The sequence below is a fragment of the Capsella rubella genome, unplaced genomic scaffold (genome assembly GCF_000375325.1).
Source record: "Capsella rubella cultivar Monte Gargano unplaced genomic scaffold, Caprub1_0 scaffold_2, whole genome shotgun sequence".
Taxonomy (NCBI): Eukaryota; Viridiplantae; Streptophyta; class Magnoliopsida; order Brassicales; family Brassicaceae; genus Capsella; species Capsella rubella.
In genome coordinates, this window is record NW_006238922.1 from 11031150 (window position 1) to 11053338 (window position 22189).

At 37.9% G+C, this 22189-nt stretch overlaps 9 protein-coding genes across 13 annotated transcripts; 2 read left to right on the plus strand and 7 right to left on the minus strand.

Moving 5' to 3' along the window:
- Nucleotides 1-2: 2 nt before the first annotated feature.
- On the minus strand, nucleotides 3-2775 carry LOC17894587 (ribulose bisphosphate carboxylase/oxygenase activase, chloroplastic). The gene is made up of 12 exons (XM_006302235.2): nucleotides 2288-2775; nucleotides 2075-2160; nucleotides 1902-1911; nucleotides 1654-1716; nucleotides 1444-1557; nucleotides 1267-1328; nucleotides 1122-1176; nucleotides 816-1017; nucleotides 615-721; nucleotides 490-545; nucleotides 323-415; nucleotides 3-235 (listed from the first exon to the last, which is right to left on the minus strand). Exons 1-12 carry the CDS (start codon nucleotides 2607-2609, stop codon nucleotides 128-130), a joined length of 1278 nt encoding a protein of 425 aa, XP_006302297.1. The 5' UTR covers nucleotides 2610-2775; the 3' UTR covers nucleotides 3-127.
- A 194-nt stretch (nucleotides 2776-2969) lies between these two features.
- On the minus strand, nucleotides 2970-3701 carry LOC17895031. Its single transcript, XM_006302967.2, has 2 exons — nucleotides 3584-3701; nucleotides 2970-3425 (listed from the first exon to the last, which is right to left on the minus strand). The coding sequence occupies exons 1-2, from the start codon at nucleotides 3640-3642 to the stop codon at nucleotides 3155-3157; spliced, it is 330 nt and encodes a 109-aa protein (XP_006303029.1). The 5' UTR covers nucleotides 3643-3701; the 3' UTR covers nucleotides 2970-3154.
- A 526-nt stretch (nucleotides 3702-4227) lies between these two features.
- LOC17895040 lies at nucleotides 4228-7475 on the plus strand. 3 transcript variants are annotated; one of them, XM_006300800.2, is made up of 5 exons: nucleotides 4228-4314; nucleotides 4746-4849; nucleotides 4956-6336; nucleotides 6508-6743; nucleotides 7129-7475. In XM_006300800.2, exons 2-5 carry the CDS (start codon nucleotides 4757-4759, stop codon nucleotides 7318-7320), a joined length of 1902 nt encoding a protein of 633 aa, XP_006300862.1. In that variant the 5' UTR covers nucleotides 4228-4314; nucleotides 4746-4756; the 3' UTR covers nucleotides 7321-7475. The 3 variants fall into 3 exon arrangements, with proteins under 3 accessions (XP_006300862.1, XP_023644125.1, XP_023644124.1); XM_023788357.1 differs by lacking the exon at nucleotides 4228-4314 and adding an exon at nucleotides 4381-4624; XM_023788356.1 differs by lacking the exon at nucleotides 4228-4314 and adding an exon at nucleotides 4381-4601.
- LOC17894719 (protein trichome birefringence-like 31) lies at nucleotides 7403-9342 on the minus strand. Of its 2 annotated transcripts, none has more exons than XM_023788358.1 (5): nucleotides 8849-9342; nucleotides 8600-8630; nucleotides 8303-8502; nucleotides 8057-8203; nucleotides 7403-7932 (listed from the first exon to the last, which is right to left on the minus strand). In XM_023788358.1, the coding sequence occupies exons 1-5, from the start codon at nucleotides 9211-9213 to the stop codon at nucleotides 7575-7577; spliced, it is 1101 nt and encodes a 366-aa protein (XP_023644126.1). In that variant the 5' UTR covers nucleotides 9214-9342; the 3' UTR covers nucleotides 7403-7574. The 2 variants fall into 2 exon arrangements, with proteins under 2 accessions (XP_023644126.1, XP_006302323.1); XM_006302261.2 differs by having other exon boundaries at nucleotides 8600-8771.
- A 182-nt stretch (nucleotides 9343-9524) lies between these two features.
- LOC17896541 (transcription factor GTE3, chloroplastic) lies at nucleotides 9525-11674 on the minus strand. The gene is made up of 4 exons (XM_006302140.2): nucleotides 10260-11674; nucleotides 10116-10161; nucleotides 9925-10017; nucleotides 9525-9849 (listed from the first exon to the last, which is right to left on the minus strand). Exons 1-4 carry the CDS (start codon nucleotides 11526-11528, stop codon nucleotides 9815-9817), a joined length of 1443 nt encoding a protein of 480 aa, XP_006302202.1. The 5' UTR covers nucleotides 11529-11674; the 3' UTR covers nucleotides 9525-9814.
- A 397-nt stretch (nucleotides 11675-12071) lies between these two features.
- LOC17894063 (phosphatidyl-myo-inositol mannosyltransferase) lies at nucleotides 12072-13526 on the plus strand. The gene has a single exon (XM_006301066.1). The coding sequence runs from the start codon at nucleotides 12072-12074 to the stop codon at nucleotides 13524-13526; it is 1455 nt and encodes a 484-aa protein (XP_006301128.1).
- A 752-nt stretch (nucleotides 13527-14278) lies between these two features.
- LOC17894597 (CLAVATA3/ESR (CLE)-related protein 1) lies at nucleotides 14279-14684 on the minus strand. Its single transcript, XM_006301437.2, has one exon. The coding sequence runs from the start codon at nucleotides 14613-14615 to the stop codon at nucleotides 14382-14384; it is 234 nt and encodes a 77-aa protein (XP_006301499.1). The 5' UTR covers nucleotides 14616-14684; the 3' UTR covers nucleotides 14279-14381.
- Nucleotides 14685-17587: 2903 nt separating this feature from the next.
- Nucleotides 17588-20771, minus strand: LOC17895756 (uncharacterized protein ycf45). 2 transcript variants are annotated; one of them, XM_006300757.2, is made up of 9 exons: nucleotides 20349-20771; nucleotides 20029-20243; nucleotides 19793-19943; nucleotides 19510-19701; nucleotides 19005-19167; nucleotides 18622-18863; nucleotides 18339-18515; nucleotides 18134-18256; nucleotides 17588-18054 (listed from the first exon to the last, which is right to left on the minus strand). In XM_006300757.2, exons 1-9 carry the CDS (start codon nucleotides 20766-20768, stop codon nucleotides 17737-17739), a joined length of 2001 nt encoding a protein of 666 aa, XP_006300819.2. In that variant the 5' UTR covers nucleotides 20769-20771; the 3' UTR covers nucleotides 17588-17736. The 2 variants fall into 2 exon arrangements, with proteins under 2 accessions (XP_006300819.2, XP_023642942.1); XM_023787174.1 differs by lacking the exon at nucleotides 20349-20771 and having other exon boundaries at nucleotides 19510-19711; nucleotides 20029-20126.
- A 112-nt stretch (nucleotides 20772-20883) lies between these two features.
- On the minus strand, nucleotides 20884-22165 carry LOC17894765 (anaphase-promoting complex subunit 13). The gene is made up of 4 exons (XM_006301939.2): nucleotides 22072-22165; nucleotides 21531-21641; nucleotides 21378-21431; nucleotides 20884-21109 (listed from the first exon to the last, which is right to left on the minus strand). Exons 2-4 carry the CDS (start codon nucleotides 21604-21606, stop codon nucleotides 21048-21050), a joined length of 192 nt encoding a protein of 63 aa, XP_006302001.2. The 5' UTR covers nucleotides 21607-21641; nucleotides 22072-22165; the 3' UTR covers nucleotides 20884-21047.
- Nucleotides 22166-22189: the final 24 nt, after the last annotated feature.

Sequence of the window (22189 nt, forward strand, 5' to 3'; positions counted from 1 at the left end):
GGTTTTGGTATAACAAACTCTATAAAGCGATTTGCTCATGCTTTAAGCTTTTTGGGACGTCTTATCAGGATTGAAGTTTTTTGTTCACTGAAACTCACTATAAGAATGAATCAATGTTTGTTTGGTATTAATCGTCCATGTTCTTCATGTACTCCTTCGAAAGCTTTGTTTCCATGATGAGCTTTTGTTCCTTTATCAGTGAGTATCCTGATTCCAGCAATGCTTCCATCGTTTGCTGTTCACACCATATCATAAATATTCAGCGGAGCCAGAGCTTAAAAGTTTTGAGAGAAAGATCACTGAGAAGCCTGTAAGCAATTACCTCAGGGGGAATGAATTGAGGAACATCTTCGGTCTTTTTACGTCTGAGAAGAGTTTTCCCTAGAGTCTCCATTCCTCCAGCTTCATTTACCCACTATAACAACAAAAAGATTAGCCATTTCACTGCAGAGTTCTAATTATTATTAGCTGGTTCATAGCTGAGGTTACCTTGAGGATAGACCTATCATATGTGCGTGACCTCAAAGCACCATAGAAGTCAAGTGCTGGCACAAAGATAAAAATGGTTAGGAACTGTCCTTTGTATTACTCATTTGAGATAGTGATTTATTTACCTTGATTTGGAAATGTATCTACAATGCTCATAACATCTTTCCGCGATATTCCATCTTTTTCGTACATTCTGCTAACAATGTTTACGATATCTTCACGAGTTGGCTGCCTGTATTATTTCAGCACCAAAACACTTAAGCTTTTTGTCAGAAGGGATTACTCAGTTGCAGGAAAATGGATTGGAAGCTGTGAATTAGAATTACCAGTAGAATTTCTCCATTCTTCCTTCACGGATCAGTGGAGCATACAGTGTTGAGAAATCATTCCCTGTGACAATAAGAGGAACTCTATTTACAACGTCAGCTTCTCTCCAGTTTTGTCCCACACTTACCCTTGTAGGATTATCCGCAAGATTCATCAGAGTACCGACAACTATCTGATTGTTCACTGTCATTTGTGTTTCCCCTAAATTGAGAACAATAGACTCGGTTAAGATTCACCTCTGCGGAAAGTAAAAAAACAGAGCAGTCACAACATCGCTCAAAGTTATCTGGAATATGGCTTCTTACCGAATCTACCAAGGCCAGCATCAATATCATTGATCATGAGAACACTCATCTTCCCCTGCATTACAAGTCACCATCAACGTTCATGGCACACCCACATAGATAAATAGGTGTAGCAAGACTACAAATGATAAGAAAAGCTTCTAACTTGATTTTGAATGACTTGTGAAGCTGTTCGATAGCGGTCACGTATGAGTCTTCCCGGTTCCCCTGTTACAGAATGTTAGAAATATAGCACGATGGTCAGTGAAAACAACCAAGTCCTAGGAAATGATTAACTACATAAACCTGGCGAAATGAGAGTAAGCAAAGTTGGAGAAATCACCAGCTCTATCGGATTCCAACTCTCCTGCAGACATTATAACTGGCTCAACTCCCATGGTTTTGAATATTAGTTCAGTCTGAAACGTTTTGCCTTGTCCTTTACCACCCCAGATACCTAGCAAGCCCAAAAACAAAAACTGCAATAATCAAGAGATGGTAGCAAAAATTTCAAACACTGATACTAAACAGAGAAGCAGAAGAGGTTCATTACCTAAGATCAATGGGATTTTTATATTTAGAGAAGGAGCAAGGTAGTTCTTCACAATGTGGACCGCTACAGAAATCAAACGAAAATCGACATGTTAAGGTAAACCAAAAGGACGAAAGAAATATCACAAATGAATCAAAAGTTCCAGACTTTTAGGCAATCAAATATGAACCCTATCATCCAACTTGTGACCAATGTATTCCTTTTTCCCCTTTAATCTTCACCAAGGCTTATAGCTCAAGATAACTTACCAACTTTATCCTGTCAAGAAAGAAGAACCATGTTATAAGACACTTGATAACACATTACCACAAATTAAAGCTTTGGATATAATTCTAAAGGCATCAAAACAAGAAATTAACTAGAAGAAGATCATTTGCTTAGTATATAACTCATGCTGCTCTTGTAAAGACTAAAGAGTTACCAGGAACGTCGGGGCAATGTAATAATCTCCTTGAAGATATTCAAATGACCTCGTCGCCTTCTGACGGTAATCAAACACAATATCAGCTGCAAATTAACAGATTAGCAGATTTACACCTTTGTTAACTCCACAATTACAGTCAAAAATGGGAATTTGTAAACTTAACCAAAATCCAAAAAATGGGATTTTTTTTTCAAAAAGAAGAGACTTTACAATCTTTTCCAAGGAAGTCTCCAATGAATACATCATCAATCATGCCGCTTCGTGCTCCCACGGCTATGTTAACATTATCAGCCTCCGCGCCAAGCCTATAGAGGTAATCCTTCCCTTCAGAATCTTTTACTTCCCACGACGACTGCTCCGACAGCTTCTTCCGCGGCTTTGCGCCACCTTCATTAGCCACTTTGCCGCCGTCATTAGAAGAGGGTTTGCAGCAAACGATCGAAGAGAGTTTTCTGGGAGAGATTAATGTGGAAGAAGAAGAAGACTGTAAAGGTGGAAACTTGAAACGCAGTGATATGTTTGCAAGCGCCATCAAACCCCAAAATCACTAACACAACTAAAGCTTCTATCTTTTTCTATTAAAATTAAAAAATTTATACTTTTCTCCCCAAGATAGGATTTTGAAGAAGAAGAGCCATTTGTTGTTGAAATCCATTCTTGTGTTCTTGTCTGATAGTAGTGGCTAATTCTGTGGTTCTTGCAGTCAAAAGACTTATAGTTTTGGTCCCACTTGTTGCTACTTGCAAATAGATGTATCTCTAAACTATATATAACAATTCCAATTAGTAAACTATGTTCGTTGGGTTTTGGATAAAGCTTAATTGACACTAAACATTATTGTACACAAAGGTTTAGTTGGATAAGGCAGCGTTGATACTCCATGGTCCATGCATTGGTACCTGACTCGTTTTTATAATCATCATTAATTATTCATTATCATTGATCACATGACAATACATATCCACTTACTTACACATATATTTTTAATGTTTTTCCCTTACAACAATAGACAAACAATATAGAGAGTTTAAGATGAGATCGAGAGATGATGACAAGAGTGTGACACTGGACAATGGATCAGGAGAACCAATTAACGAGCTCGTCCGCGTGGCTGCCACCTGGAGGAGGAGGCACATCTTGCATCACCTTCTCTTGCCCCTTTGGATAGTATATTCCCGTGCCTTCATGTGGCACCCAACTACTCGCCGGCGACGACGTCTCTCCGGCGCCGTAGAAGCCTCTCATCGTCTTTACTTCCTCTCCGGCGCCCGAGCCCTCCGTCTTGGCCGTCTCCCTCACTATGTCGTGCGACGCACTCTTCTTGTGAATCGATTTCCTAAGCATTGGCCTATACACATTCAAGTGCATCTGTTATTAACTTCATATATAATTATACAACATAATCAGAAGTAATAATTTAATGATATAAGAATCAATATATGCATAACACACTAGAGGAATCAATAGAAACATCTTTTTTATTGATAATTCCGAATGTAAACTTACTTAACGAACATGATATTCATGGTTTGTGCACCACGAGACGAGAAGGTGGAAGTCGCCATGTCAATATCCTTTGATCTTCTGATTACAATGTGTATGAATAATTGAATATGTAGGTTATGTGTTGAGAGAGTTGCATATATACACACACATTACACATATCACAAAATGTGAATGGAATTTTCAACAAATTTTTTAAATAACATTAAAAAAAATAATGTTAAGGATGGAAGGAATGATGGAGAAGGATCATCCAGATGCACACTCTCCAATGTAAGAGTTATCGTCAGACCCATGCCTCTTTTGTCCACGTGGCATAGTCCACGTCTGCTTATTTTTGGATCATTCTTCTTTCTTCCACAAAACGTATGCATACACATGACATGATCATGTTTTTGTTCGCTTGTGTGGCGCGCATGATTCATACATTGAACCATATTATAACTAACTTTAATTTACATTGGGCCTTAAATTCAAAGCCTTTTTAAGATTCGACAAAAGACAGGTGTCGATCGACCTCATAAAAGTCCGTTTAAGGCCCATACATGACTGGAAATCCATGTTGACTAATTAATATTTAATATAATGTGAAACAATCTTAAACCCCATCAATAAAAATCTTATTTAAGCTATAATTATTGATTGTTGTGAGATTATGATGATTCTGTTCAGGTTTTTTACGATTTGCTCGTCTCTTCCTATGTTGTAGTCTCTTTTCTTTCTCACTTTCTCTGGTAAGTTTCTTAAACCTTTCTCCTTCTCTCAATCTATGTTTACTTCCAGTCTTCTGGGTTTATTTTACTTTTCACCTCCTTCTGCGGTTTTTTCATCTCAAAGGCTCCTTCTTTTTCCTAATGTAATTCGATGCGTCGGTTTATGAGTTTCTTTTTTCTTCACCGATGATCGTGCTTTTGGTCACAAATTCGAGAGAGTTGTCTATAGTTATTATTCATCTTTTCCCGTAAAATAGCTAAAGTCTCGATATAATTTTGAGAACTAGCTATGATGGCAAAATTCTCAGGTCTTTTTTAGCTGTATTATTTAGTGAGGACCTTTTTTTTTTTTTTTTGAAACTTTCATCTACTTATCATCCATCTGCGTTTTGAATCATGGTTCGATTTTTTAGGAACTGAATTCATCTTTTTGCTGCATAATTTTCGTATAGCGTGAGCAATCATGGGACCAGAATCTAAAGGAAGAGCTTGGTTTAGTAAAATCTACAACAAGTTGGAAACTTTACTAGTTGAGGTTGACTCTTTCACTTCTCAGGTACGTATCTACATTGTTTGATTGTCATATTAACTATATAAGTAATATGATGTTTTAGAGTGTAGAGAGAATGATGAGATAATGGTTTTCTTATGTTGGGAAACAGAGCACGCTATGTTTGAAGTCAAGTGATCTTCCGGGGTTTAAATCTGTTAGAGGTGAACCAAATGAAGTAGCAGAGGGACGCTCTTCTTCCCTAACTTATAATGTGAAGCAACACCATGATGATCATGTTGCTTCACCGCGATGTGAAAGCCCTTCTGTTCCACCGTCACATCAGGACTTTGACATGCCAGGACATGTTGTGGTTCAGAAACGAGTTCAAGGAGATATCTTGGAGGAGGATTTATCAGCCTCCTCATTTCCTGATGGGGAAATAGTCTCCACATCTCCATTGCTCGAAGAGGACTGTTATGCAAATCTGACGGCATCAACTTCTACTCTTGCTGATGAAGAACAATTATTTACTGATGAAGAGTCTCAGTTCTATTATGATGGAGAAACACACTCTACATCTCCATTGCTTGAAGAGTATCATGATGCTAATCTGACTGCTACTGTTGGTGCTGAAGAATCAAAAGTTACTGACAAAGAGTCTCATATCACTTACACTTTGAAATCTCTGGAATTTTCTGATCAACCAAAGGAAGTCGCAGAGGACAGTTCTTCCAAAGCTTCTATTTTGCAGCAACACCATGACCCTGTTGATTCACCGATGTGTAAAAGTCCTTCTGATCCACCGTCACATCAGCACTTTGACATTTCAGGACATGTTCTGGTCGAGGAAGGAGTTCAAGGCGATACTTTAAAGGATAATTTAGCTCAAGAAGATGGTTTTAAGGAGAATTCATCGGCCTTGTCTGACGAAGAAACACTCTCTACATCTCCATCGCTTGAAGAGTATTGTAATGCTTCTCTGACATCAGCCTCCACCACTGGTGATGAAGAACCAATCATTACTGATGATGAGTCTCGGATCACTAACACTTTAACCACTCAGACGTCTTCTCCTGGAATCTCTTCTTTATTTCCAGGCGTTGTAGAAGAAGTTAGAGTTGAAACCTCCTTGCCTGATGGAGGAATACTCTCTACAGCTACATTGCTTAAAGCCTACTGTGATGCTAGTTTGACATCAACCACTACTCTTGGTGATGAAGTACCAATATTTATCGATGATGAGTCTCGGATCACTAATACTTTCATCCCTTATAAATTTTCTCCTGGAAACCCTTCAGTTTCTCCAGTCGGGGAAAGTGTAGAAGAAGTTAGAGATGACTCGTGCAAAGATGTTGTTTCCACAAAATCTCAATCTACTCAATGTTCTATGGAAAGTTTTGGGACAGTAGTAGAGTGTAATGATGACCCCGTTCTAGTTGCGCTTGGAATCTTTACGGATAATGATTCAAGTCTAAATGATTCACTCGCCACCAAGATTACAGATGTGCATGTTCAAGATAATGTGACAAACACGAGATCCTCTAATGCGGGTTAGTGCTTCAATTTTATTTTTTCCTCTGTTTTTGAAGTTCTACACATTTTTGCTTGTGCTCTTGTTCACTAGAAGTTTGAAAACCTTCAATTGGTCTCCTTACACGTTTTCTTTTATTTCTAACATGTGCAACAAATTTTTTTGTGTAATTTCTGTTAAAAAAATCCAGATGATGTGATGAATGGCAAATCTGATGTTGCTCCATTGGATATCAATGCATTGTACTGCATTGACTTTCGGGACGGCCCCTCGTATGTTGACGACTGTGCAATGCTTGTTAGGACCATTGCTCCATTGGATACCAATGCATTGTACGGCATGGAATCTCGAGAAGCCCCCTCGTATGTTGACGAAAGTATGCTTTATGCAATGCATCTTAGGACTAAGAAACTCAGATCCTTAAAGGTTCTAATTTGCTCTCTCCCTCTCTCTTAGATGATATAAACTTGAACCTTACTTCTTGCTAGTGAATGCTAGTTACCTGAAAACAAGTTTCTTGTTAGTGAATGCTAATCTTGATTACACAGATTGTTCTGAATGATATTAGATTTAAAATTTAGTTTCCACGATCGTTAATGATCAAACCTCTTAGAAAAAACGTTGGCATTACCTGAAAACTAGTTTCTTGTTTTTTTTGTTTTGGTAATGTACTAGTTTGTTGTTAGTGAATGCTAATCTTGATTACAGATTGTTCTGACTGATATTAGTCTTAGAAAAACCTTAGCATTATCCTATGAGGAAGCATTAATTATCTCTTATTGCCTAATTTTACCTTTTCTATCATTGTCAGGGAAAGATCTTGGATGCTTTAACTTCGAAAAGAAGAAGAGAGAAGGAATATGAGCAACTTGCAGTTTGGTTTGGAGACGCGGATATGGGTTCTGATCTGGCCACTGGGGAAGACTCTAAACAAGTGGAAGCCATGGACTCCAAAAGCTCACTCCTACTTGAATCAGAAGATTCCCAGTGGGAGCTATTATGAGATTTTTGTTCACCTAATATAGTACTAAGTTAAAAATCCGGCCTGTGTTTTATCTTGACTCTTGAGTGAAACTCCCGTTACCTTATTTAAACATAAAGGAGCTAATCTGCTCTCTGATTGAATTTTTTTTTGATAGTGAATAACCAAACATATTATCCTCCTAGTCTGCTCTCCAAAATATAATTTTTTTTGGGTCAAAAACCCATTGTTGGCAAAATTTCATAAATTTGAACTTGACATTCCCTGAGAAGGGATCAGAAGGAATTGCTGTGACTGCGTAGCAAATATGCATAGAGAATCTCATTCCATGTATCAGGAACTCCTGGCAAACACCAGTGGATGCAATCTCCATAGTTTTTCGGATCAGCTCTCTGTTCTTTTGTCAAGAGCTTCCCTCTCCGTTCTCCATATACACTCGTATGTCCATCTTTCCTATATTCTGAGAGTTGCGTAATGTTCAGGAACGTGACATGTTCTCCAACTCTGTTTAGAACATCACCAACTATCTTCATGATTTCTTGATTTGATCCTGTGCCCCAATATGATGGTTTGTCTATTGGATATAACTCATCATAACAGGTTCCATCGCTCCCTGGATTCCACTCCCAGCTCCTGCAAATATCACACACCAAAATCACTCTCCTTGTCTTTGGAAATTGAATAGGTTTTCTCTTAAAGACTATCTATAATATGTTAGTGTTTTATATCTTCTGTCTTGTGTTCTGAAGGAACATACCATAGATGAGTCGGAGACATACTCGTGAAGAAAACTCTCTGCTTCTTGGGATTGATCTTCGTCTTAAACCACTTGGCCCATGTTTCTAACGCCATTTTATAAGCAGTCGTCACATTGTATTCTCGGACTTCACTGGTATCTCCAAACCTTCATATACATATCTACATATAAGTTTTCCTTCTAGGCTCTTCTGCAATGCAAGCTACTCAAATATGGCTTATGCGTTATATAGCTTATATAGCTTACGTTGCATTGATCTTAGGTTGATGCATCCACCATACATAGCTCTCAAAGATTAGAACATCAACGCCTTCCCAGCTCTTGCTATGTTTTTCAATGGCGTCGAGGTTAACCAACCTTTTGTGTACTGTATGTTTAGTTGCATGATCTGATATTGATTCCACGATGAAAGGCGCCCAGTAATACTCGATGGATGCATTGTATTCCTGACAATTGCATACACTTTGGTATAAGAAACTATCTTTGTCTTCTTATACCATTCATATTGAAAATCTCTTACTAGGAGCAAAACTATATATGTACCTCAGCTTTGAAGATCTTCATAGGAGGAAACCTGTGAAAAGACTTTTTTTTGTCAGGAATAACTGATTGTACCATACAGACCATTGACTCGAATGTGCTTCTTTGCACCGAGTCTCCTATGAACATCAGTCTTTTGTTTCGCAACACGTCTAACAGTTTCAGAGCATCGAACCTGAACATCTCAGAGATTTTAAACAGTTCTCAAGCTTGGATTCGCAAGAATCAACATATACGCTTTTTCTTTGTTACCTGGGCAAGTCGCATGAGTTTGGTTTCCATCTCCAGTTCTGGTAATTAGAATCAGGCCGTCCGTTTCGTTGACATGTTGTTTGTTTGACTAAATAAGGACAGTTCTTCTCTGTATAAAGAGGGTAAGAGACATTGTCCCAAACCCATTGTCCTTCAAAGACATTGCAGCTCTCATCAAGCTGATCCTCTTTGGTGACGAAAACTGCCTCTCTTTGTCTGATACCATAGAGTTGGAATAGTCGACTCTCGTTACTCTTTAGTTCATCAAGGATCCACCTCCCGGATCCTAGAACTAGAAGACTAATTAGCAAAACTTGGAAGACAGATTGAATAATCCGCGAATCTGCAGAAGTTTGGACCGACATTTGAAACAGAATTAATGGAAGAATTAGCTCCTTTAGAACTTCTTCTTCTTGCTGTTGAGGTCATGAATCTATGTTGAATGTTTGAAAGAAGCCAATATCTTCACGTACAAGCATTAAAAAAAAAAAACTTTGTTCCATGCAACCACCAGTTGGTGATCCTTCTACATTAGGTAGCGTGTCGCTTCTTTTGTTGTTAGCTGCATCTAAGATAGTAATCCGATCGAAAACTAAAAACCAACAATTTTCCCACAAAGGTCTGCTTGGATTTTGAAGACAAATTGTTCTCTGATCTGGCCCAGCAAGACTGGTCATTGAAGAAAATCCAGTAATGGCCATAGGAGAAAAATTATAAATGTAAAACCACAAAACAATTAAGAACAAGCCTGCTCAGTTAATGACAAGGCCGAAACAAAACACTTAAAAAAAGTTTACTTTGCTGTACAGTTGACAAGAACCTAATACAGAAACAATCCGATGGGGGAAAAGCTGGAAAAAGGCAATCTAGCTTTGCTACTATATAAGATGCAAAAAGTTCGACTACATGATGGCTCCCACCTATGCTAAATAGTAAATACTTTCACCATCTTGGTTAATTGCCATATTAAGATCCATGCCCTGAGCTGTCGCTATCAGAATCTGCACAACAAATGAGGAATGTGAATAAATATGATGTTGATAAGGGAAGAACAGTAAACCAGTTTTGAAGTTTACCACTAGAACACGAGCCTGAGCCACTACTAGAACTATTAGAACTACTTGATCCACCAGCATTTCCTTCTTGTCGAACAGGGGATGCCACATGATCTTTTAAAGTGTCAAAAACAAATTAAAGAAGAGTTATTGCATTGGGTTTAATGACAAATATAGTAGAGTTTGATACTATCTTATGAATCAAAACTCACCTAATTCAGTAACTTTTGGGGATTTAAGGCCAGTTGTTAGATTGTTCTGTGAAGACGGAAGAAGAAACATCATAATATTAGCCTAGTAAGAGTTATATATGAAGAAGTACGAGAAGTTAATAACAACTAATTATTTGCTCTCACCAGTTCTTGGACACTATTGTGAACAGATTCAGCATCTCTTTCTGAGCCCAATGCCAGTTGCTCCTTTTTCTTGCTCGAGCTGTCCTTATATTCAGTGACGAATCTGTAAAGCTCCCAAAGTGTTCCGAGATCAAGACTATCAATATCTAACTCAATCTCATCATCTTGTTGAGCAAGTTCTGGATTACTCTTCTTTATAATCTGCACAACTGCCTCTAGTTTGTCATAAGGTAAATCCTGAAGGTCCTCACTAAGTCTCCGCTTCTCATCAAATGTCAGGTCCCTGTTTCCAGACGCATCCTCTTTTTCAGGCTTCTCAGGGACAACAGTTAGAACTGCTGGTTCCACTGGGTTTGTCATAGATTCTGCTCTCTCCAGAGTCCTATTTTCAACTACTGTAGGCAAAGGAGGACGAGGAGGAGGAGGAGACGAGGAAGGTGATGGAGCAGGCAACGGTAATGGGTTTACATTATGAGTGCTCGTTGAAACAGGAGCATGGAAATCAATATCACGAACTGGTTGTTGCCTCCTATTAAGTAACTCATACTGCTTTTCAAGCGGCGGCCATTTCTCTTCAAACAGATTCAACAAAATCTTAGCCATACCATGCACATCATGCCCCACAGGATTATACAGCATCGCATTGTTAAAAGTAAGTCTCACATCCTCAGCAAACTCCAAAGGTGACTTGTACCAACTCTTACTCAACCTAGTCTTTACTGTTCCCAAATCCATAGGCTGCTCAACTATATTGTGATAATCATGTAAACCAAGCCCAACGGCATCAACTGGAGTATTAAAAATCCATCCAGACTTATGCTTCATCAACTTTGTAAGCAAATTGTTGCAGCTCTTCAGAATCTGAACCGTACCTTTATCAGCAGCTGCTCCGTGTACTCCACCCTTCTTACCACCACCGTTTGCTGTTTTCACCTTCTTGTTCGACAGAGGCGGTTCCGCCGCCGACCTAGGCTGAAAATCCCCGGCGGAGTTACTTTGTGGTTCGAGCCGCTTAATCAAGCTCCTAACTTCGTCAAGCTCAGCCATTAGTTTCCGCTTCAAGTTCCTAACTTCAAGCTTGGAAATTGAGCTCAAACTTATCTTCATCATCTGAAGATTATCCTCCGAACCAAGCGAATTAGACGGAGACACGAGCGGAATCGGCCTCACCATCGTGGGTTTCGAACGTTTTTGGCTTTTGTTGCCATTGTCACTCCCTTTATGCTTCGTCTTCGAAACTCCACCACCGGCTATATGACCAGACGCCATTACCTTCGTTGGCAATCTCTGAACGAAATTTTAGGGTTTTCTAGGGTTTTAACGCACAGCGCCAACACTGCAGATTTCAAACAAGGAATCGAATATTGTGTGAATTGTAGGATCGGTGGATCATCAACATTGACTGAGATTGCAACGACGAAACAAACCCTAGGAAGCAATTGGTTGAGTCGCGAGACACACGCGCTTTATCTCACGCGCATAAAGGAACCCGAGAAATTAGGGGAATTACACATGTGTAAAATATGACGGGGGTAATAACACGCCTACGTGTCTGAAATAAACTGTAACTAACCGGGGAAAAAAAGAAACCAGATATAATGTCCCGGTTTAGTATCAAATCTCAGTTGATTAGGAGAGATTTGACTTAATTGAATGTGGAAAGCATATAAAAATCAGCTATACCATGTGCGGTTTCATTGAGAAACGAAACTTTGATATAAAAACTCGAGAAAGATCCGAAATTCAAGCAAAGAATCAACCTCAGAGTAGTTACAATCAAATTCACAAAAGAGGCAAACCAAAAACAAAAAAATGGCCTTCAAGAATCATTCTTCAAGAACAAGTCTGTCTTCTTCCACTTCCTTTTCATTCAAGTTCACAACAATCATTACATTGGCACTCATCATCTGTTCTTCTTACTACATCTTCTTCTCACAGTTTGACTACTCTCCCGTGACCTTTTCACCGGTGAGTCCTCCCTTCGCTGGAGATCTTCGAGACCTTACGTTCCCTTGGAACAAACTCTCTCTCGGGCCAGTCTCAGAGAAGCTCAAACTCGCAGTCTTTTGCAAATCATGGCCCGTTGGTTCGATCCCCGGAGGAATGGAGCGTCACGCTTACACTCTCTACAATTCTCTCGCCTCAAGAGGTCACGAGATCCACGTCTTCACGGTTTCTTCCGACAGAAGTAACCGAGAAGAGTATCACAACAGAGGAGATCTTCATGTCTACTTTGCTCCAAACGGACATGGCACACTCAACCACTCTCAAGCTTTTGAGATTTTCGATAGAATCAACGGTGTAGATCATCCCTTCGACTATGTTCATACTGAGAGTGTTTCTCTGCCTCACTGGCGAGTTAAAATGGTGCCTAACGGTGACATAGCTGTGACATGGCACGGAATCTGGTACGAGATTATGCACTCTAGTCTTTTCCAAGAGCTTTCGAATGATCGACCTAGCGCTGATCTTCAGCAAACGATGCCTAGACTCGTCGACGAAATCAGATTCTTCCCGAAATATAAACAGCACATTTGCATAAGCAACAGCGCGCGTGAGGTTCTCGTTAACATCTATCAGCTTCCTAAGAGAAACGTTCATGTAATAGTCAACGGCGTTGACCAGACCAAGTTTGTGTATTCCCCTGAGTCTGGAGCTAAGTTCAGGGTGAAACACGGTGTTCCTGATGGTAATGGGACAGTTATCGTGATGGGTGTGTCTGGACGGTTGGTGAGAGACAAAGGACATCCACTTCTCTATGAAGCGTTTGCTTCTATCGTTAAAACGCATCCGCAAGTGTATCTTCTCGTGGCTGGATCTGGTCCTTGGGGCAAAAGGTACGCGGAATTAGGTGAAAACGTTAGGGTTTTAGGAGCTTTAGAGCCAGAAGAGCTCTCCGGTTTCTACAACGCTTTAGATGTGTTTGTGAATCCGACGTTGAGACCTCAGGGACTTGATTTGACGATCATTGAGGCGATGCAGTGTGGGAAACCGGTCGTAGCACCTAACTATCCAAGCATTGTTGGGACAGTGGTTGTGGATGAGCGTTTTGGGTACACATTTTCTCCAAACGTGAGATCTCTTATTGATACTTTGGATTCTGTTGTAAGAGATGGGTCTAGTGTTTTGGAGATGAAAGGACTAGCTTGCAAGGAATACGCTCTTTCCATGTTTACGTCGACCCAAATGGCTTCGGCTTATGAGAGATTCTTTATGTGTATGAAGGATGAGAGGTATTGTCAGTATCCTCTTCCCACAGATAATTAAATTCATTTTTCCTAGTTTTTGTAAGTTCTTTTTTTTTGTGTTAAAGATTCTTTTGTAAGTTACTTAAATTATTTCTTGTATTACTAATTATTTGATCTTTTTAAATATACACTTTCATATTCTTCAATAACACATACTCAAGCTCAAGGTTGGGACTCTTGGGACGACTTGTAAGTTTTTGTGGATGTGTAACGAAAAAATAAGATACGGAAATGAAAAATGGGAGACATGGGTTTCTTAGAGAGCATTTTATAGTTTTTGAGGTCTCAACGTCGACATGATCTTAAATAAGTATAGATATAAATAGAAGAAGTTGACTTGATCTTAAATAAGTATAGTTTTCCTTATAACCAGATCTCTGTTTTATACTGTTTTTTTTTACTTCAATCACTATCTTTTTCTCTCTTTTTATATATACATATGTCTTTTTCTAATCTTGGTGCACAACTAATGGAAAGTGTCCATCTATAATATAAACTTTCCAAAAATATTTTATACCGTTTATGATCTACACGAGCCACCAGAGAATTAAATAACAAGATAGCTTAAATTAATTCAATCTCCCTTTTCATGCTATTTCTTAACCCTTTCTTTTACTATTTTATATCGTGAAGCCCTCTCTACTACACTACTATAGAGTATAGACTAGAATGTATAGGGTACGTAAAGCTGAAGCATGCATAATTCATAAATCTTTAACGAACTGATACATCAATAATTTATTGGTTTACTCCCGAACGAACAAACAAAGCTAACGAAAAGAACAAAGGATGGATATATGTTTTCTTCTAAACCGGTTCTCTTGATCAAGAACAAAATATACATCCTCGAATTAAAAACTAGGAGAGTAGGTGCTTAGTGATGGCGAGGATCGGGACCTCCAGGACTTAGTCTCTTGGACTCATTAAAACCACTTTCCATTAGCTTCTCCATACTCGCTTTCAACACTTTCTCTGCTTCTCTCATCATACGTCCTCCTTTAATCCGGTCTTCTTTTGGAGACCGCTGCTGCAGTGGTCGAGACGCTGATGAAAGCGATAAAGAAACACAGATCAACAATAAGCATAGCCAGAATTTCAAGTTAGCCATGTGCTATAATGATAACAGTTTACCAAGGTGTTACTATTATTCAAAAAGAAAGAAAGGTGTTAGTAATTTTGTAAAGTTGGTATAGAATGGTTTTTGTGTATTCTCATCATCACATGCTTGAGACATTTATATAGAGAAATGGCATTGGGATCATGATGAATCTCATTGGAATGCTATACAATATAAAATAAGATAAGGCCGGTCATAACGAAAGAAAAGGCGGTCGTGAATGTAATTTATAATCGAGGCAGAAGCTGAGAGGTGCACTTTTTCATTAATACATTTATGAAATATTCCTTTTGTCAACATATAATGATATTAAAGCAAGAAAAATAGGAAACTTTTGTGGAGTAATGCGGATAAAATTCATTATTAGATTCTAAAATGTATTCATAGTATAAACCCACAAAGGAAAATTTCAAGAAAAAAAGGTTTTAAGTGTTGAAGGATGACATGTGTAAGTAGGGTGATAAACTAGTTCATAATATAAAAAGACAAAAATGGGAGACAATTGTAAATGGGGTCAATTTTAAAATATTGTCGAAGTTAGAAGGTCAATCGATGCAGCCTTTTTCTTTTGGTTGGCCTTTAGTTTCAGTTGACCAATTAAAGGTCACGTCGTTTGATTGAAATTTTTGGTTCTATGGACTGAATATAACCGAAGTGATAAAATAACAAGATAATAACTAGATAAGTATTGTCACTAACAAGGAAAAAAATTGAAGCAACCATGAATCTCTTTACTACTACTCTGTTAATATATTGAAGAGGCATTTTAGAAAGAAGAAAAGAACTTGGAGAATATTCATGAAATCATGATGAGTTGAGGTCCAAATCACTATCTTTCTCATTTTGATTCTTTAATATTATATATATAGAGACTAGGACAAGTTCATCACTCTATTTTATTTCTATTTATAACAAGTTGAAGACTCTTTATGATATAATAATACTAATAATAATAATAAAAAGTTTATAACGGAAACGATTTTGTATATACAAATGTAGCACTAGTTTTATAGAGTAAGTGAAATACCAATTCGAAACTCGAGGAAAAAGTGAATTAAACACTAACTCCAACAACCTTTAAAAAGAGAGTTTATTATCAAGAGAAGAAAAAAACTATTGATAAGAGATATCAGAATAGACAAAAATACCTAAATTTTGAGATTACGAAAGATTCTTACAAAATATGTTAGATTGGATTTACAAGAATAGATACGATTTCGTATAGTATTAGTTTCGACATTACATGCATGCTCTCAAGATTCTCTGATACTATATATTGTCTTGATTAGAGTTAATGATAAATGAAACAACTCACGGAGTTGACCAAATTACAAAATATATAGGTTGAGGTTGGTAAGAATGTGATGAAAAGATACATTTATTGGTAATCTAAAATGGAACTCCTTTTGTCAATATTTCATTGGATTCTAAGACAATAACCCATAAATCAATCATCCAAACGTCAGGTATTTTTAAAATTTCACCTACACCGGTACATGGCCGAAAGCAATATTCAAAACTTGATGGACCTAAAAATGTCACCGTTCATATTACGGAATTTAGTGTTTACACAAAACTACACATTGATACATCATACATGTTATGGTATAGAAACTAAACGTATAGAAATGATTTTGTTCTTGCTATAATAGTTTTCGTTGACAAATGAATATTTAATAATTCCTTCAGTACATGGCTTGAAGGGTATGTGCTCGTTCGTCAGACGTCAATAGAATAAACATATCCATTTCTTTTAGCGTCCGTTCGTGGACAAGAAACTCATTATTAATTTATACGTTTGTGGAACATTTTATACCATACCTCATTTGATAAAATTAGAAACACTTTGCGAGTTGGACCAAACACCACATGAAACACCATGCATTATACGGATTCGAATCCGAATTTTAACGTGATGATATATATATATATATTATTACAAACCACTATTACATTCTCAAAACACTTATATAATCATCTTGTATATACATGGAGTTATGGATTATATAAACTATCATGACAACCACATGTTTATACACAACAAATGTTTATAATCAAACATAACTACCAAAACTATTGTTTAGAACGGTATGCAAGCAAGTACGATCGAGGTAGTCCAGTTATATCCACGATCGGTCCTCCTAAAACTAGAGTTAAACCCTTTAATGTGAGCCATCCTGGAACGATTTACACCAATTCTACTAAGTGTATAGATCCACCGGATCATCGTCCTACCTAGACTTTAAACAACAAAACTTGAAAAAAGAAAGCACTAGTTAAAAGTACCAAAAATGTAGTCGGTCCTCTCAGATGAGTAAGGAGTTGGTAATTATTAAGGTAGAAGACGTAAACTAACTACTACCTCCCACACAAGTAAGTAAGTGGTCCTCACTCCTCTGGACGGCACTTTCTTACATAACGCACTTCAAACTCTTTTACTTATTTTTATCCAACTTTTTATTCCATTCAGCTCGATATCTATATATAATCTATAGTATAAAATACTAATATTTTTGGTTCTTTGTCTAGTGTATATGCTTGTATATCTACTATCTTTTGAGTTAAATAACAATCATAGGATTAAATTGGATCATGATCCCTGAAAAGAAGATAAAAGATAAGTTAAAATAAATTTCTAATGCATGACGGTTTGATATCCATATAGAGTCACTCAGGTCACAACTTTATTACCAATCTTGTCCTTTTTTTTTTTCCGAAAAGTAATTGTAAAAACAAATCATTCAAGCTGTTGATTTGCTGTAAAGTCAACTATTTTTTTTGTAAGAAAATGATCCTTTTCTAAACTTGAAATGCTACTTTGTTGGATGAATAATATATGGATTTATTATACTTAGTTGAATAATGGAGTTTTCAAAGAATTAAAGTACAAAATTAGTTGGCCTCAATTCGCGATCAGCGACAACTGGTTGGTCGTATTCATCAGATAACTGGTAAGCGTTGAATTAGTGAAAAAAAACATCGACATTCTTCAGAGAGTTTCGACATTAGTTTGTTGTTCATAGTTTTACTAATTATCAAATTTGTTTGAGAATGTATATATTTTCTTTTCATTCACAAAAGTGTATCTTTAATATTGTACGAACAGAGGAAACTAATCAGGCAACAGAGGTAACCTGTCGATGCCATAGGGTGAACCATCTGACTCGCCAGTGGAACAACCGAACTCGTCAAGCTCTTCTCCGTTCTCTTCTTCAAACTCTCCTTCATCTTCACCGTCGTCTCTGTCTTCTTCCGTCCCATAAGGGATGATCCGCAGATACATCTCATCCTCTCTCCATTTTCTTTCTGATCGTAAATTATACTTCCTGACTAGCTTTCCTTGAAGAGACACGATCTTGGGTTGCCTCGGGAGTAAATCGACTGTTTCCTTTTTTGGTATCACTGTCCGCTCTATCGCTAACCTCGCTTCCTGCATGCAAATGAATTGGTGTTAAGAAAGCCTGAAATGTGGTTATTATCGATGGAATTTTTACTAGCTCTTTAGTTACCTCTAAGGCGTCCATTTTTTCAGATAGTTTTAGACGATCTTCTGATCCAAATTCTCCGAGTCCATCTTCGTAATCCGTTAGTAATGCACGTATCGCCTTGGCAACTTGAATACCTGAGTTAGTCTGCAAGACAAAGAGCTTCTTTTGGTAAAAGCATGGAACTAGAAAATTGGAACAACAAGACATTCTTAGTGAATCTTTTTACCTTTGTTACATAAACAGGTATACTGTGAGATGTAGCTAATGATTTAATACGGGGATTCTTCCTTATCTTTGCTTGCAAAGCGAGTAAAGCCTCTGCTTCACTAATGTCGTCAGTTAACTCTACTGCAGTTTCCATATCTAGTTGTTTAATTGCCTGAAGAACAGTTGATTCTGCTATCTGCGAGGGAGAAATTGACAAATCTGTGTTTTAGTATATGGATATCAACAGAGATAGTATACGACTATTAAAAACTGAGAATCTGCAAAAGTCATTCTAGTCTTACCCCATAGACATATAGATACATCAGTGTCGCTTGCTCTGGAGATTCTGCAATTTCTGCTTCAGTTAACTCCTTAGTTGGAAGGACTTCAGAGATAAATTCTTCCTTGGCGAGCTTCAAAACATCTAATGTTTCCGCTTCATGTATCTTATCCATAGTCGTATCTTCTACGTAAGGTTCCTTCTCCATAATAAGTTCCACTCCATGAGACTTTATTTTGCGGATTTCAACGTTTGGTAAGCGACCTTTTAGCCAGGAGATGAGCCAAAAGCAGAAAGTTAACTAAAGCCAGAATCTTAAAATGTTATTGTCTCCAAATATATGCTGCATTTATATATGTGTATTTTGCATTATCAACAGTTCAAAATCAATAAGACAGAAGCTACCTGCGAGAACAGCATCAACAGTTGCTTCAAGACTACGGTGAACTCGAACTTCAGTCTTTGAGACTATCTCTGCACCACAGTTAAATGTTGGCGGACCTTTTCTTTCAAGGACAGTCTTCTGGCCACCTCTTCTGGTCGCTTCCTCATCTCCAAGAGTCACACTCTGCCCAAAGGTCTCCATTAAATATGTCTGAAAGAATAAACTATAACAGAAAAAAGATCGGATCTAGGATTATAGACCATTGAGCTCCTACAACAATATATCACTCATTTCGACCTGCTATATGGTTCCATATATAATGTTTTGCTGACATATTGAGATGCAAGAGATCAGTGGGAAATGGTAGGTGGTCAACGTCACCCCCTTAAACTAATTTCTTGAGAAGTAGAGTGCCATATATGCGAGAATGACCATTGGTAAGAGATTCTCATAAAATGTCAAACAAAAATTTCAAACGATATCTTGATTTGGGTTTGAGCGGAATGCAAACATAATATGTCTAACCTGTACACCTCCAACCAGAAGGTCTAATGAAGGATTCTTAATCAAATTCTCTATGGTCGCTCCATGAGCAGTAGCGACTAACTGGATTCCACGTTCTGCTATTGTACTTGCAGCTATAGCTTCAAGTTTGGTTCCAATCTCATCAATTACAATCACTTGAGGCATATGGTTCTCTACTGCCTCAATCAGTACCTGAAGGTAACTAGGAAAGTAAATTGAAACACATATAAACCATCTCTCACCTCATCTAAATATACAACGCTCAAGCTATCTACTAACCAACCTTGTGTTGTATGTCAGAGTTAGGGACTTGCATCCGCCTAGCATTACCAATCCCTGGATGAGGTATATCACCATCACCACCAATCTCGTTGGAAGTATCAACAATCATTACTCTCTTTTCATAGTCATTTCCTAGCATTCGCGCTACCTCCCTGAATAAACAATCAATGGCTGATCAAATCATTGATCTAAAGAATGTATAAACAAGCTGATCAATGTAGAAGAAACTAACAAAACCTGATCATTGTAGTTTTCCCCACACCTGGTGGACCAATAAGCAACAATGAATTCCCATCTTGAACAAGATCCCGCAGCAAATTGGCGCTTCCTCTAACAGAACGACCAACACGACAAGTTAATCCAATGATTTCTCCTTTCCGATTCCTTATCGCACTAATCCGATGCAACGTCCTACTAATTCCAGCTCGATTATCATTAGTGAATTCCCCAACCTGAACAATTCATGGTCTTAGTAAGCAAGCAGCTACAGATGCTTTCGTCAAACGAAGATTTCGCCGGAGAGGTACCAAAAACAAAAAAAAAAAACACTCACCAACCTGAGAGACAGCGAATTCCAAATCCTTAACCTTAACAGCGTCGTCGGAGATAACAAAATCCCCAGAAGGGAATCGCGCCAGAGGCTTACGACCTAAATCCAACACTATCTCAATGAGTTCACTAATCTCAGGATGCTCCTCCAATGTGCGTCGAATCTCCTCCGGTACCAGCGCCAAGAGACGGCGTAATTCGTCATCGAAGTGGTCCTCGTCTTCTAATTCCGGCACGGCGACTTGAGACGAGGATGGTGAAATAGCAACAATTCCAGGTGAAGAAGACGAAGGTATCAGGAGTTTAGTGCGGAAGATCTGGTGAAAGAGAAGAGACGATCGACATCGGAGCTTGATGATTCTTCGTTCATAACGTAAGAGCGTTAATGGAGGAACATGATTGCTCAGTGTCAGTGATAAGCTCAGCATATTCCTCCACCTGAATTTTTTTTTTTTTTCTTGTTCGATAAATTTAAAATATAAACAGTTGGCCAACCACGCGAACGAATCATCACGTCACACGTCAGCGAAAAATCTGACGTCATGGTTAGAAGCAAATTTATTCCACTAACGAAAGGTTTTTTAATTTAAATAAATAGGCAAGGCAAAATATGTCTTCATACAAAATGAAGAAATTTTTTGTTTCTGATCATACACAGGCGAGAAACGAAAGAGTTTAAAGAAGCTTCCATCGTGCTCAAGTGGCTACTACTGTGTATCCAGTGCGAGATCGCGCCAAGTTTCTGCATCTGCATGCTGAGTTTCCTGATCTGAAACAGTCGCAATGTGATGGATCATATTAGTCAAGTAGAGCTCACACTTGCTTCACGGTGTTTGAAACATACACAACAAAGTGGCGTATTTGTAGTTTTCCTTATGAAATTTTGAGAATTCAACATGGGTGTTTAACTATCTTACATCACTAGTGTGAATACAAAGCTAGCAGTTTCTACTTTCTAGAGACGACTATGTTTCAATAACATTAGAGCTATAGAATCAAATAGCTAAATAAAGCAAAAACAGAACAAAGAGACATACTAGTTTCTTCAGTATCATCAGTCTTAACAGCAAGCACTGGAGGCAGTGGAAGATCTGCAACAGTATAACACCACAATAAACTTCTATGAAATGGGATTTTGGGGAAAATATACTGATCTTGAGGTATATAATGTGGAAGGAAAAATTGGTTACCATCATCAGGTAAAGTGTCCCTCATCCACTCTTCGTCCACAATGTCTATAAGCATACCAAGACTTACTTCCGCCATGTTCGAACACCCGGATCTTGGAGTTCTTCAAATTTCTACGAAAATCATTGAATTAGAAAAACATATACAAAAATATTAGACAAATGGCGAAGAAAGTTGTATCATTGAAGTACAGAGTCAATTACTTTGTTCTTATACAATAGCAAAACAATTGAACAAAAGTGGGACTTCTGTCTTTTGATAACAGAATTTTGAATTTGGGAAAATGACAGTATGTAGAATACAGAATAATGTTCACTAACTTATATATCATAAAGATTTCAAACAATCTATACAGAATTTCGCCGGAGAAAGAATTAGATTAGGGTTCTATTTGAGGAATTTGGTCGAGCAGTTTTTGTGAACAATCTAGGGGAAGAGACCGGAGAAGAAATCACAGACCAAAAGTGAAACCCAATTCTTAATAAACAGACACGATCCTTGAAGAAAAAACCTAACTTGAATCGAAATTAGTAAGAGATTCACCTGGTAGAGAGTAGAGACGATGCACCCGTACTCCAGAGAGAACTACAAACCCTTTTTAAGTTTACAGCTTTTTTTGGTTTGAGTCGTAAATTATAAATCACTAAAATTACAGTAACCT